General features: G+C 47.0%; 1 protein-coding gene across 5 annotated transcripts in view; it reads left to right on the top strand.

Annotated features, from left to right (window-relative positions):
• LARP1B (La ribonucleoprotein 1B) overlaps positions 1 to 13,959 on the top strand; it is a 115,933-nt gene that overhangs the window by 86,917 nt on the left and 15,057 nt on the right. For all 5 annotated transcript variants that reach the window (XM_050946249.1, XM_050946247.1, XM_050946248.1 and 2 more), the window contains one exon: positions 2,324 to 2,435. In XM_050946249.1, coding sequence (XP_050802206.1) covers positions 2,324 to 2,435 — 112 coding nt within the window. The remainder of the gene's footprint in view (positions 1 to 2,323; positions 2,436 to 13,959) is intronic.

The following is a 13,959-nucleotide window of genomic DNA, read 5'->3' on the forward strand; positions in this document are numbered from 1 at the left end:
CGTACTATAATATGGAATAGTACTAAGGTGGCCTGTGTCCAGAGGTGAAAGTAAGCCGGTATGGTATGGTGTACCGGCAAGAGCCGGTATGTCGTGCCGGAGTGGACCGGCTTCTCCACCAGTGATTTAAAGGGCCCAGAGTTCCAGCTGCTGCAGGAAGCCTCGGGACCTTTAAATCACTGCCAGAGCTCCAGCAGCCGGGCTCAGGTGGGGATTTAAAGGTCCCGGGGCTCCCCACAATGGCTGGAGCCTCTAGCCCTTTAAATCGCTGCTGGAGTCATGCCACCACTACCGCAGTGGTGGCAGGGCTCCAGCGGTGCTTTAAAGGGCCCGGGGCTTGCTGCAGTGGCAGGAGCACCGGGCCCTTTAAATGCCCGGCCAGGCCCGGTTGCCAGAGCCCCGGGATCTGGCAGGGATTTCAATGGCCCAGGGCTCCCTGCAGCAGCCGGAGCCCCAGGCCCTTGAAATCACCGCTGGAGCCCTGCCACAGTACCACTGCCCTAGCCCAAAACCTTGCTGCCCAGGGTAGCAGTGGCAGGGCTCCTGCGGTGACTTAAAGGGACCAGAGCTCTGCGGCGGCTGGAGCCCTGGGCCCTTTACTTCGCCCCCAGCCGCCTCTGCAGCCAGTAACTCTGGGGTGATTTAAAGGTCATGGGGCTCCTAGTCACAGCTGGAGTCCTAGAGCCTTTAAATCTTGAAAGGCCCCACCTCTTCCCGTTGAGGCCACATCTCTTCCAGTTGAGGCCATGCCCCCCTCAGGACTCTGGCATACCGATAAGTCCTTTAAATACTTTCACTCCTGTCTGTGTTTCTAAAGGACAAACACCTCTGTCTAGAACCAGTGGATTTTTAAACACACTGGTGGTTTTACACCAAGTAGCTAGCCAGTGAATGTGGCAGGAAGGTAGCTGACTGCTGGCACCTCAGGAACTCAGATTTCTCCACTCCTGCCCTGTCACACGTTTCTCCCTAATCAGTCATTCCAAGGAACCCCTCTTTGTGAGTTAGTTCTCCCAGTTCCTTGTCAGATCCACTTCTGACTTTGGGCAGTGCTGTGAGTGGCAAACTGAGCTGGATTACCATCGTATTTAGGATAGTGTTTGTGCTTCTGTCTTCTTCCACCCTTGGCGAGCACTGGATTGAGGCAAATCATGGTGGCAGGACCCTATTTCAGTATGGGGCAAGGAAAGAGGACAAAAGAATGGGAGCTACTAAAGAAAAGGGGAAATAGATACAAGGACGGGAAAAGAAGAAGTAAGAATATAGGAGAAAGCAAAGAATAGATAAAGATAGAAAATGCGAGGTGTCTGTAGACTGTAGAGTAAACTGCAAGAGGACAGTAGAAAGAAAATGTTTTCTCCCACCCCATTCTTTTAATTGTTGGTCAAGATTTTCAACGGTGCTTAGTGATTATTTTTTGTGCACATTGATTTTTGGGTTCCCAACTTGAGATGCTTCAAAGAGGCCTCATTTTTTCCGAAAATATTTAGCAAAAAAGAGGAACTGGATAAATTCATGGTGGTTAAGTCCATAAATGACTATTAGCCAGGATGGGTAAGGAATGGTGTCCTTAGCCTCTGTTTGTCAGAGGATGGAGATGGGTGGCAGGAGAGAGATCACTTAATCATTGCCTGTTAGGTTCACTCCCTCTGGGGTACCTGGCATTGGCCACTGTCGGTAGACAGATATTGGGCTAAATGGACCTTTGGTCTGACCCAGTACAGCCATTCTTATGTTCTTATCTACCCTCTGAAAAAACAGGCATCTTTAAGGAATTTCAAGTTGGGCATCCAGAGTTACTAGTTACTCCTGAAATTTTGTTTTTAATGTTGAAATAGGGAGAGATGGGAGTTTCAGCTGAGGAGGGATGGAGTGGGCATCTCCTATTTACTCTTTCGTTGTCCCCCATCTCCCCATCCCACCCACCCCCGCCAGAATCTTCCTGTGCCCACCTTACTATAGAGGAGAGATGGTTTGGCACAGGACAGAAACTGGGGAAAATGAGGGTTCTGTTCCTCCTTTATAAAATAGAGTAACTTTTTCTAGTTTCATGACCTTGGTCATTGCAAACAATACTAAGGAGCGCACACTTTGCTTCTATAAGCCAAGCTCATTGCACATGTCCAGGGTCGTCTTCACAAGCTTGCTGTGTGCAACCTACCAAATTCAACAGAAAAGGACTGTGGTTATGCAGGATCAATTGTGAATGAATTCTGCTTGACATGTTGCATGCTGGTGCAACTCAATTCTCTGAACTTGTCATGTTTTAGATTGATACACAATTGTCACTTTTGTAATTATGAAATTTTCTCCTCAAATTCAGCAAGAGGTTGAAAACTTTAAGAAACTAAATCTCATCAGTAAAGAAGAGTTTGACAGTCTTACACCTGAGCCAAACCAGGAAGTTCTTCCATGGCCTTCAAGGTCACAACAAGGTAATATATTTGTACTTTCTTTATTATTTTTGTTACTTGTATTATTCTCACAACTAAAAACTCCAGTCATGGACCAGGACCTCATTGTACTAGGTGTGTACCAACCCAGAACAAAAAGACAGTCCCTGCCCCTACGTGCTTATAACCTAAATATAAAACAAGTGATAGCAAATGGGTACAGATAGGGAAGTACAAGGAAACAATGAGACAGTACTGGTCAGCATGATAAGCAATGGTCTCAGCACATCAGCAGCCTAACAGTTGTAAAATTTTTTGTAGTCTTCATAGCACAGTAGCGTTTTCAGGAGAGTTTGAAAGGAGGATGAGGAGTTAATTTTGTCAGTGTTTAAAGGAAGCTTCACCCAGGCGTGAGGGGCACATGAGAAAGCCCAAAGATACTTGTTAAATTTTCAAACAAGCGCGCAATGAAGGCTGACAACATGGGCTGATTGAAGATGGAAGTTGGCTTTTTTTTATACTAAAGAACAGAGAGAGAGGGTGGGGATAGATCATGACAAACCTTGAAGTTAGACGGGTAACTAGTTTGATATAATAGAGAAGAGCGACCCAGTGAAGGGATGCAAAGACAACAGGAGGGATAAAAATTAGTGGGTTTTTTTTGTTACTTAAATTCTAATAAATTTTCCTTTTTAAAAGTAAACCTGTTTAAAATGAAATCTGAATTTGATACAAACTATGTTAAGGCCTAAACTACTTATAATCTCTTAAAATACTTTTTAGAAAGTCAGGCTTTATAAATGTGGCATAGGAGGTCACGTACTAGATTAAGGGCTTTAATTAGTTTAATAAAAAAATTTGTTCTCTTTTTTGTTTAATGCAGTTTGACACAAATCTTGAGCAAAAAGTTATCTAGTAAATAAGCAATATCATTCACCATTTTCTAATATACTAAAAATGTGTACAATTAAGAAGAATCTGAAAATATGCTTAAATAAATGTATATGGTTATGCTATACCACTTGAGGTAGCAAAAAGTTGTACCAAATCTAGTATAAAGGCTCTGTTTAGTTGTAAATCAACATGTTTTAATGGTTATGTAACCAGTAAGAATGCACCTTTCTTTAGAAAATAATTGAAATAACAATGGAAAAGTTGTTTAAAATCTGATGTAAAGTGAAGCTTTCTACTTGGTGATTTAAATCATTATTGAAATCAACAATTTATATCTCCTTGATTTTAAATCAATCCATCCTGCAAGAGAAAGATGGCATGATCAAACCCATTCAGAATGCTGCTGTAAAGAACAGTACCAGCAGGGCAAGATGACATTTGTAAAAGCCAGAGAAAAGGATGTTGTGTAATTGAGACATAAAATGATGAGAGCCTGGAGGAGAGATTTAACTGTGTGGTGGATAGGAAAGGCCATATCTGAGAAATGCGGGGGAAAAAAACCAAAAAAAACCAAAAAAACAGCAAGACTTAGTCATAGCCTGGATGTAAGGCCCTAGAGAGAGATCCAAGTCAAAGATGGCAGCCAGGTTATTCACCTCAGAGTAGAGTGGTGGTGGTGTCAGTGATCCAGAAAGGAGGTTGGGCAGGGGGACAGCTTAGGGGGAGGAAGAGTAAGAACTCTGTTTTAGCCATGTTGAGCTTGAGCTGACAGCTGGACATGCTCAAAAAGATGTCAGAGAGACAGGCTGAGATTTAGTTTGGACAGCAGGAATCCAGTCTGGAGTACAGAGAGATCTCTGAATCATCTGTGAGGTAGTTGAATTTGTTTCTGGATGAGAGAAACAAAGGTGTAGAGGGAGAAGAGTAAGGAACCAAGGACAGAGCTCTATAGGGCACCCATTTAAACACCCGTTTAAGAAATCCTGCATTAAAGAAACTTCATGTGATTTAATGTTGATTCTGACTATAGTCTGTTTTTTTAATTGGTTTTTAACCAAAGCTCTATCTAAAAGATATTTTTGTTAGCCTGTACTGCATTAGAGCATACTATATGTTAATACAGGAAAATAAATGAATGTGCATCAACATCAGTACACATAAGCAGGAATTTCAGTTATTTCACTACTACTATAGACCAACAGAAAGTGTTCTATGATGCAACATGCTATTGCAATATGCAAAGCAAAAGCTGTTGTTGAAGTGAGACATTATGGTCACTAGGATATAGACTTTAAGGAAAAAATAAATATTTTACAATCCAGATATATTTTTCTACTTGATACAGACATTTAAAATTTGGATTTGCCGTCATATTGTATTTGGCTTTATCATATTGCTATACAGTACATCAAAGAGTTAAACTTACCAGGCTGTCTCCTATCTTGTGTAGGAAATATAGAGGCTTGCGATAACCATTTAAAAGCAGTTTAATTTTATTAGTTGGAGGTTAGGTCCATCAATAAGTATTAGCCAAGATGGTCAGGGATGCAACCCTGGATGCTCCAGGTGTCCCTTGCCTCTGATTGCCAGAAGCTGGGAGTAGATAATGGGAGGGATCACTCAATGATTTGCCTGTTCTGTTCATTCACTCTGAGTACTCCTGGGGGAATTCTGCACCAAAACATTTAAAATTCTGCATACAATACTTTAAAATTCTTCATATTTTCTTCATCAAAATAACACAGTATAATCATGCCTGTTGCAATTATTTTGGTAATTTATTTAAACTTCAATATAGAAAAATATACAATATAGGAAACAAGGGTGGGTAGGGGAAGGAGCGTGCTCAGCATGTTACACTCTTGCCATCACCAGCTGAAGATGACCCACTGGAGACCCACTAGCTGGCATATTTTTGAGTAAAAGCCTCTGTCCTTGTATTCCTTAACCAACCATAAATAGAGTACTGAAGATTTTAAATCAAGCATGTGTTTGACCAAAAAGATGTCTTGCACCACTCTAAAGGTCTATGAAGTTAAGCTATCAGCAAAAGTGCCTCAGGATGATCTCTGCTATTCTGTGATAGTACACAGGGAGATATGACACAGGCAGGGCCTTTATCTAATAATAATGTAGCTATGTGTGACCCTTTATTTCTAGTTATTAGTCAACTAATATATGCAGCCATATGCTAAGTATTACATCATAGGCAACTGAAGAGCAACTAAGGGCTGGGGAATCAGACTCAAATTTGTATTGGCTACTGACCATCTCCAGCAAGGTCAGTAGTAAACAGTTCATGAGGCACATTTTGATAGGAAAATTTTTCAGTCCAAAAACTTAGACCAGTTCTAATCACTAAACCACCATAAGCCCATACTGTCCTTTACAATAAGGCTCCTTTACACCACTCTGCCAATGTAAAGGAACCTTAAAACTTTTACACCTATTTTATGCTCCTGGGGAAATTCACTGAGAATGGGAACAATTCACTAACACAATGGGAACAACTAAGCAGGCAGACTGCTACGTTTTGCTCTGCTTGAGGGGACAAGCCTGCCTCAGGCCTACTTCCAAATAACCCTTAGACCTGCCCCTCCACCCTGGGTGCGCCACAATAGCAAGCAGGAGGGACAGAGTCTCTCTTGTTCGCACACCCCTCTGTCCCGCCCTGCCCCCCCCCCCAGCAGTGATTGACATCTCTCCACACATGGTGTCAAGTATCAGAGGGGTAGCCGTGTTAGTCTGGATCTGTAAAAGCAGCAAAGAATCCTGTGGCACCTTATAGACTAACAGACATATTGGAGCATGAGCTTTCATGGGTGAATACCCACTTCACTGGATGCATGCAGTCTTTGCTGCTCTCTCCACACATGCATGCCCACGCCCCTCTTCCCTCCCTCCCCCTCTGATTTATGTCTCTGCCAGCTGCTCTGGGGTGCTAGGGTGGGGCAAATGATTGCTCTTGTGGCTTTCCCCTCAGAAGTCATTTTTCTGCAGGGAAGCAAAGAAATCTGCGGACAACATGAATTCTGTGCCTGTGGAGTAGCGCAGAATTCTCCCAGGAGTACTCTGAGGCACCTTGCATTGACCACGGTCGGAAGACAGGGTACTAGTTAGAATGACTATTGGTTTGACCCATTGTGGCTGTTTTTGTGTAGTTTTTAGATAATTCACTGTTTCCATAAATGAATACAGTGTTATCAAAACTTCACAATTTATTTTATGAATGTTTTATTTCCATTAAATTGCTACTGTAATTTACAGAAACATCAGGAATTATAATATTGAAAATCCAAGTAGTATGTGTTTTGACACTGATTTTGAATATTTCAATATGTACAGGCCTGTGTTTCAACTTGTACTTGTCTAGTTTGAGATGTCTAAGAATTTTAGATAGAATTTATACCCATCTGCCCCAAGACACAGACCTTTTCTGATTAATTTCCTCCCTCTTTGTGTAAGACAATGGTATGCGTATACCATAGCTGCCTCTGGATAGAATTAGATGTGGGGGAAATTTTGTCAAAAGAGCTTAGGTGACTTCGGAGCCCAAGTTCCATTTTCAAAATGAGTTAGGTGCTGAAGAGAACCAGAAGCTCATCAAAAGTCATTGAGACTTAGGAAGTGCTTAAGTCAGGTTTGAAAATAGAATTTGGGCACCAAAATCACTGAAGCACTTATGGCAATTTTGCCATTGTACAGATGTGTGACCACATTGCAGTCTAGTGGCTGCATTTTATAAAGGATGTAGGGCCAGATTTTCAAAGATTTTTAGGAGCCTAAAGATGTAGATAGGGTCCTACTGGTATTTCAAAAGGACCTAAGTAAGTTAGGCACCTAACTTGCCTCTTAGGGCTGGTCCACACTACGGGGGGAAATCGATCTTAGATACGCAACTTCAGCTACGTGAATAACATAGCTGAAGTCGAATATCTAAGATCGGATTACTCCCCCGTCCTCACCGCGTGGGATCGATGTTCACGGCTCTCCCTGTCGATTCCGGAACTCCGTTGGGGTTGATGGAGTTCCGGAATCGATATAAGCGCACTCGGGGATCGATATATCGCGTCTAGATGAGACGCGATATATCGATCCCCGAGCAATCGATTTTAACCCGCCGATACGGCAGGTAGTCTGGACGTAGCCTTACAGGTAAGTCTAATCCTCTTTCTGCTGCCAGATGGAAACACACACACTCACTAGTTCTTATGTTACACATAGAAGGGGAAATGGAATCAGGAAAATATTAGCTCCTAGGGGGAAAAAGTACAGATTATCTATCTGATTCTAAAATTATTAGACTTTTGCTTAAAATGCAAACAAAAAGAGAGCAAAACTTTTTAAAGCATTTTTGTTAAAATGTACATAAATCCAGCATTAGTCACCATGTTCTCCATAGGATTTTTTTGTGTGTGTGCAATATATTTTCCCCATCCTATACATATTCATGACTGTTAGCAACATTACAGCTTTCTTGTAATGAGCTCAAGCCATAGAAATACTGGAACTTCAACAAGTGTTTAAGCAATGTTATCTTTTAAACATTTATTTAAGAAGTGTTTATAGAAAGCTTGATAGAAAATCACTGACATTTTTGTTTTCTTAAAATATGTTCAGCTTATTTTTGTAGTACATTTTTTATTCTTCTTTTTCTCCCCTAATTTAATCTCTTGCTAAATCCTTTTACTGTTGCTTTTCTAAAACCAGTCTGCCCTTTCCTATAAAAGCCTTTTCTGATCTTAGATATCTCCTGGGTTGATTTAACTCAGGGGTGGGCAACCTTTCAGAAGTGGTGTGCTGAGTCCTCATTTATTCACTCTAATTTAAGGTTTTGCGTGCCAGTAATACATTTTAAAGTTTTTAGAAGTTCTCTTTCTATAAGTCTAGAATATATAACTAAACTATTTGTGATGTACCCAGGCCAGTTGGGTACAGCAGAATAGCAGATATACTGGCCACTGGATTAAGTTTTCTGTTCCCTGACTGACCAGAGCAGGGGCTGCTCCAGGCTAATGAGAAGACCTGACTCTAATTAACCTGCAAAGAGTCAGGTGAGGCCATTCGGTTAATGTGACCACCTGACTCTAATTAAGGGCCTGTTGATACTATAAAAAGGGCTCACTCCAGTCAGACAGGGAAGAGCCAGGGTGCCAGAGGCGAGGAAGTGCGGCTGAAGGGCTGGTTACTGAAGACACCCTCAGACCATCGTTAAAGGAGCCCTAAGGTAAGGGTGAAGAAGGGAGAAGCAGGAGAGCTGTGGGGAAGTGGCCCAGGGAAATGTAGCAACTCTGGCAGTGAAAGCTTGGCTGCCAACAACTGCTACCATTAGGGTCCCTGGGTTGTAACCCGGAGTAGAGGGCGGGCCCGGGTTCCCCCCAACCCACCACTACAGGAACATCTCCTGGGAGGGGAAGTCAGGCCCCTGTCAGGACAGGAGGCTGAACAGAGACTGTGGGAGTTCTCTCACCAACCTCCTTGCAGGCCTATGATGAAAAGGGCTCAGTAGACTGTAACCCTGGCCCTAGAGAGAGAAGGGCTACGTGGAGGGTCACAGTGAGCCACTGAGGTTAGCATAAACCGCCTAGAAGCGCAGGACCCACGGAAGCAAGGTCAGAGCTCTGCCACATATTGTTGTGTGTAAAGTAAATAAAGTTTTTAAAATGTTTAAGCTTCATTTAAAATTAAATTAAAATGCAGAGCCCGCTGGACCAGTGGCCAGGACCCCAGCAGTGTGAGTGCACTGAAAATCAGCTCGCACGTGCCATAGGTTGCCTACCCGATTTAACTGAACTGTTTTGGATAAACTGGAGTTGATAGTCGGGACAGCAAGTTACAGTAATCAAGGCAAGAGATTTGCAAGATGTAGATATGGCTTCTAGACGTGAATATAGTTTAAGAAAGGCAGTTTGAGGTTAAATTTTGAATTTATTAACTTTCTTTATAAGTCATAATAGTTCTTCTTCGAGTGATTGCTCATGTGTATTCCACAATAGGTGTGCGTGCTTGCCATGTGCACCAGTGCCGAAGTTTTCCCCTAACAGTATCCGTAAGGGAGTGCCCTAGGATCCCTGGAGTGGTGCCTCCATGATGTGGTATAAGGGGCACTGCACACTCCCCCCACCCTCAGTTCCTTCTTGCCACCAGTGAATGTGCTTCAGAAGTGCTCTGCTTCAGCTTTGCTGGAGCTTGTCCCCAAAACTGCTTGTTCATTCAGTGTATGGTACCTGTCGTCGTTAGTTAGTTTAGTGCCCTGGGTTTTAAGTCGTGCAACACTTCTAGGCGATCTATGCCAGTGAGTGAGCCTCACGTGAACTGTTTACATTATTTGGAGGAAACTCATCTCAGCGATCACTGCAAGATTTACAAGTCATTTAAGCCTTCGACCAAAAGAGAAAGGGACATTAGGCTCTGGGCTATTCTGATGAGTCAGCGCTGACCCTGGCTCTGGCGTGCTTCTCCAAGTCGGCAACAGGCACCACGGTGTCAGTGTGCGGCAACCCTTCAGTACTATCGACTACTCAGCACTGCTCCCTGTCTACAGGGCATGCCAAGAAGACTAGGAAGAGGCCTTCTTCGCCACGGCACTGGAGTAAACCTGGTACAGAGACCAGACCCATATCAGGCAGTCCTCGATCCCCACCAGCCTCTAGGCCTCTGACTCGAGTGGAGTGGAGTAGCCCAGCCCATTCGGAGCAGGCCTCCCTGGATGTCCGGATGCCCTCCACACTGGAGGCCGTGCCCTGTTGTGTCCATGCCAGTACCAGGAGCACTGCTGATGTCGGCCTCATGCTCCAGAGGCAAGCTGCTGCTGGGATCTCCGCAGTCACTCCCGGCTCAGTACCAGTCTCGGTCGAGGGAATGTTCCCGACGCCATTCTCTTCCCAGCGACCGTTCAGGGCAAAATCCACTTGGATCACCCTCAACGCCCATCAGGCTGTGTGGCTGGGTTCCATCTGACCGAGACACTCAGCACCTCTCTGCCTCGAGGAGCAAACGCTGATGGGACCAAGGCAGACGATGCCAAAGTCCTCGTCTCACAGGGGCTATCGCAGCCGGTCATGGCATGAGTGTCAGCGTCATTCCTGTTTGTCATCCCACTCCAGGACCCCACCACAGTACCACCTCCACAGCCCCGGGCGTTGATTGCCAGCGTCTCACCATTGTGGGTCCTTCCATCGGAGCTGATTGCGGAGCAGCTGTAACCTACAGTACCAGTCCTCCACGTTGGGATTGCGGTCTCATGGTCGGCATCGCTTCCAGCGCCACCGTTCCTCCCGGTCAAGAGACAGCGGCAAGTCGTACGTCGGCCTGGCCTCCCTTCGTAGTTGTCCATTGATGGGCCAGGCTGAACAGCCGGCTTTGCTGGTGCCACAGCAGGTGCAGTGGGACCAGGCCCTGTGGCTGGCCCAATGGTACCAGTGGGCATAGAGGCCCCTGATGCAGCCCTCGGAAGGACCCTCAGCCTCCATCTCCAGACCTCCAAGGAAGGAGTCAGTGGGACGTACATGCTCGGCACCGTGCCCAGAGAACGACCAGGTGGTGGACCCTCCGGTGCTGGTGGACACACAAAGTACTGCACCGGCCTCCTCACCCTCCCCAGATGAGGCAATTATGGCCCCTCCTCCCTCAGTCCCGCAGGAGGACTTTAGGGCCTATCCAGAACTCTTAAAAAGGGTAGCATCAAGCCTCCACCTCCAAGCAGAGGAGATGGAGGAGAACTTGGATGCCCTGTTTAATGTACTATCTGCCTTGGCACCGGAGAGGGTGACCTTGCCTCTCCACAAAGGGGTGGCGAAAATTTCAAATGCCCTGTGGCAAACCCCAGCCTCATTGGCCCCCATCTCTAAGAGAGCAGAAGACAAGCATTTTGTACCCACCAAGGGGCATGAATACTTATACACACACCCTGCTCCTAACTCCCTGGTGGTCGAGTCAGTCAACCACAGGGAATGGCAGTGCCAATTAGCCCCTACCCTGAAAAATAAAGATTCAAGGAGGCTGGACTCATTTGGAAGAAAAATTTATTCGTCCTCGAGCTTCCAGTTATGGGTGACAAACCAGCTGGCTCTCCTGGGCCAGCATGAGTTCAGTCTGTGTTTCTGTGTTCCGGCTCCAGTTAAGCCTAAATTCAAGCCGCAGCAGATTCCCACTCAGGCAACCCATTCAAAATACGAGATCACTTATAAGAAGTCGTGGGACTGTAAGAGGCGCTCACAGAGGCAGTTTCGGCCTGCCTCCCAGCTTGGGTCCTCCAAGGGCAAGCAAGCTGGGAAAAGGCAGTTTTGACAGGATGCTCGAGGGTGCCCTGCCAGTTCTCATCAGGGATCCACCCTCAGTAAAGCTTCCCTTCTCCAATCGGTTGTGTGCTTTCCTCCAGGACTGGTCACGGCTGACTTTGGACCGATGGGTCCTCAACACCATCTCCTGGTGCTACAACCTCCAGTTTACTTCCTCCCAGCCCAACCACCCCCTACTCCCGTCCCACCTGGGAGACCCCTCGCAAGAGGCTCTGCTCGAGCAGGAGGTGGGATGGCTCCTGGGGATTTCACAGGCAAGGGGTATTACTCCTGCTATTTCCTTATCGCGAAGGCCAGAGGGCGGGGCTCAGGCCCATCTTGGACCTGTGAGGCCTGAACCAGTACATGGTGAAGCTCAAATTCTGCATGGTCTCCCTGGCCTCCATCATCCCCTCCCTGGATCATGGGGACTGGTATGCCACCCTTGATCTGCAGGACATGTACTTCCACATTCATATATTCGAGGGGCACAGATGCTTCCTCCGTTTCACGGTGAGGCAGAAACACTAACAATTTACAGTCCTCCCGTTTGGCCTGTCCACCTCCCCCATGGTATTCACAAAATGTATGTCGGTGGTGGCGGCCTACCTCAGGTGCCGGGGGATACAGATCTTCCCCTATCTGGACAACTGGTTGGTCAAACGCAGCTCCTGGTCCCAGGTGCAGGATCATGGGGCGTTACTTCTGTCCATGTGCACCACTTTGGTCCTGTTGGTAAACACCAGGTTCATGTTAGTCCTGGTACAACGCATAGAGTTTATTGTGGCGGGCCCTGGATGCCTTGTCAGCCAGAGCTTCCCTCCCACTGGACAGGTTCGAGACTCTGAAGGGGCTCATCGACATGGTCACAAGGTTTCTGGTGACAGAGAGAATGTGCATCCAGCTCTTGGGTCACATGTCGGCGTGCACGTATGTGGTCTGTCATGCCAGAGTCAGGATAAGGCTCCTCCAGCTCTGGTTGGCCTTGGAGTTCTCCCAGGCCAGGGACAGGATGGACTAAGTCCTCACGGTGCCCAAGCCAGTGATCACCTCCCTATGGTGGTGGTCCTCCCCGAGAAACATGCTCCAAGGGGTCCCATTCAGGGGCAGGGCCCCATCGCTGGAACTGGTGTCCGACGTGTCGGACTTGGGATGGGGGGCCCATGTGAGGAACGTTCAGATGCAAGGTCTGTGGTTGGCTCAGGATCTGACCCTCCATATAAACGTCGAGCTCAAGGCGGTATGGCTGGTGTGCATGGCCTTCCACTTGCCCCTGGAGAGCCAGGTGGTCAGGGTCCTCACGGACAACGTGGCCTTGATGTTCTACATCATCAGGCAAGACGGGGCCTGATCCTCTGCTATGAAGCCCTCAGGCTGTGGGACTTTTGTATAGCCCATGACATTTGCCTACAGGCCTTCCATCTGCCAGGTGCCTGGAACACACAGGCAGATTGCTTGAGCAGGGACTTCTCCTCTCAGCATGAGTGGTCTCTCCACCCAGAGGTGCTGCACAGACTTTTCCAAGTGTGGGGGACTCCCCAGGTGGACCTGTTCATGACTCGGCAGAACCATTGCTGTCCCTGGCTCTGCTCTGGGGGGGAGGGGTCTGGGATGGGGTGCTATCTCCGATGCCTTCCTACTGTCCTGGTAAGCCAGTTTCTCGATGCCTTTCCCCCGTTCCTGCTGATTGGCAAGGTCCTGGAAAAAAGAAAGATGGAGAAGGCCCGGGTCCTTCTGATTGCCCCGGCATTGCTCAGGCAGCATTGGTACAGGACCCTCATGGGCCTGGCAGTCGCCCCGCCATGGCCATTGCCATCCTGCCCAGACCTGCTCTCCCAGGAACAGGGCTGCCTCCCCCACCCCAACCTAGTGGCACTCCACCTCATAGCGTGGCTGCTCAATGGTTAGGTAGGGAGGAAAAGACATGCTCAGAAGGGTTCAGCACGTCCCCCTAGAAAGCAGGCGGCCCTCCACGTGCTAGCCTGCTTGGCAAAGTGGTCTTGGTTTTCCAGATGGGAGGATGAGCGGGGTATTTCCCCGGTGTCCGCCCTGATCCATCTTATTCTGGACTACTTCCTTCATTTTAGAGCCCAGGGCCTGGCTCCCTCATCAGTCAAGGTGCGCCTGGCAACCATATCAGCATTCCATCCACTGGTGCAGGACCACACGGTATTCTCCCATGCAATGATTGGCCAGTTCCTTAAGGGGTTGGATCTTCTCTTCCCATATGTTAGGCCCCCAGTTCCACAGTGGGACCTAAACCTGGTATTGGCCTGTCTCATGGGGTCCCCAGTTGAGCTGCTAGCCACATGTTCCTGGAAGGTGGCCTTCCTGGTTGGGATCACGTTGGCTAGGCAGGTCTTGGAACTCAGGGCCCTGAGTTCCAAGCCTCC

The sequence above is a fragment of the Gopherus flavomarginatus genome, chromosome 3 (assembly GCF_025201925.1).
Source record: "Gopherus flavomarginatus isolate rGopFla2 chromosome 3, rGopFla2.mat.asm, whole genome shotgun sequence".
Lineage (NCBI taxonomy): Eukaryota > Metazoa > Chordata > Testudines > Testudinidae > Gopherus > Gopherus flavomarginatus.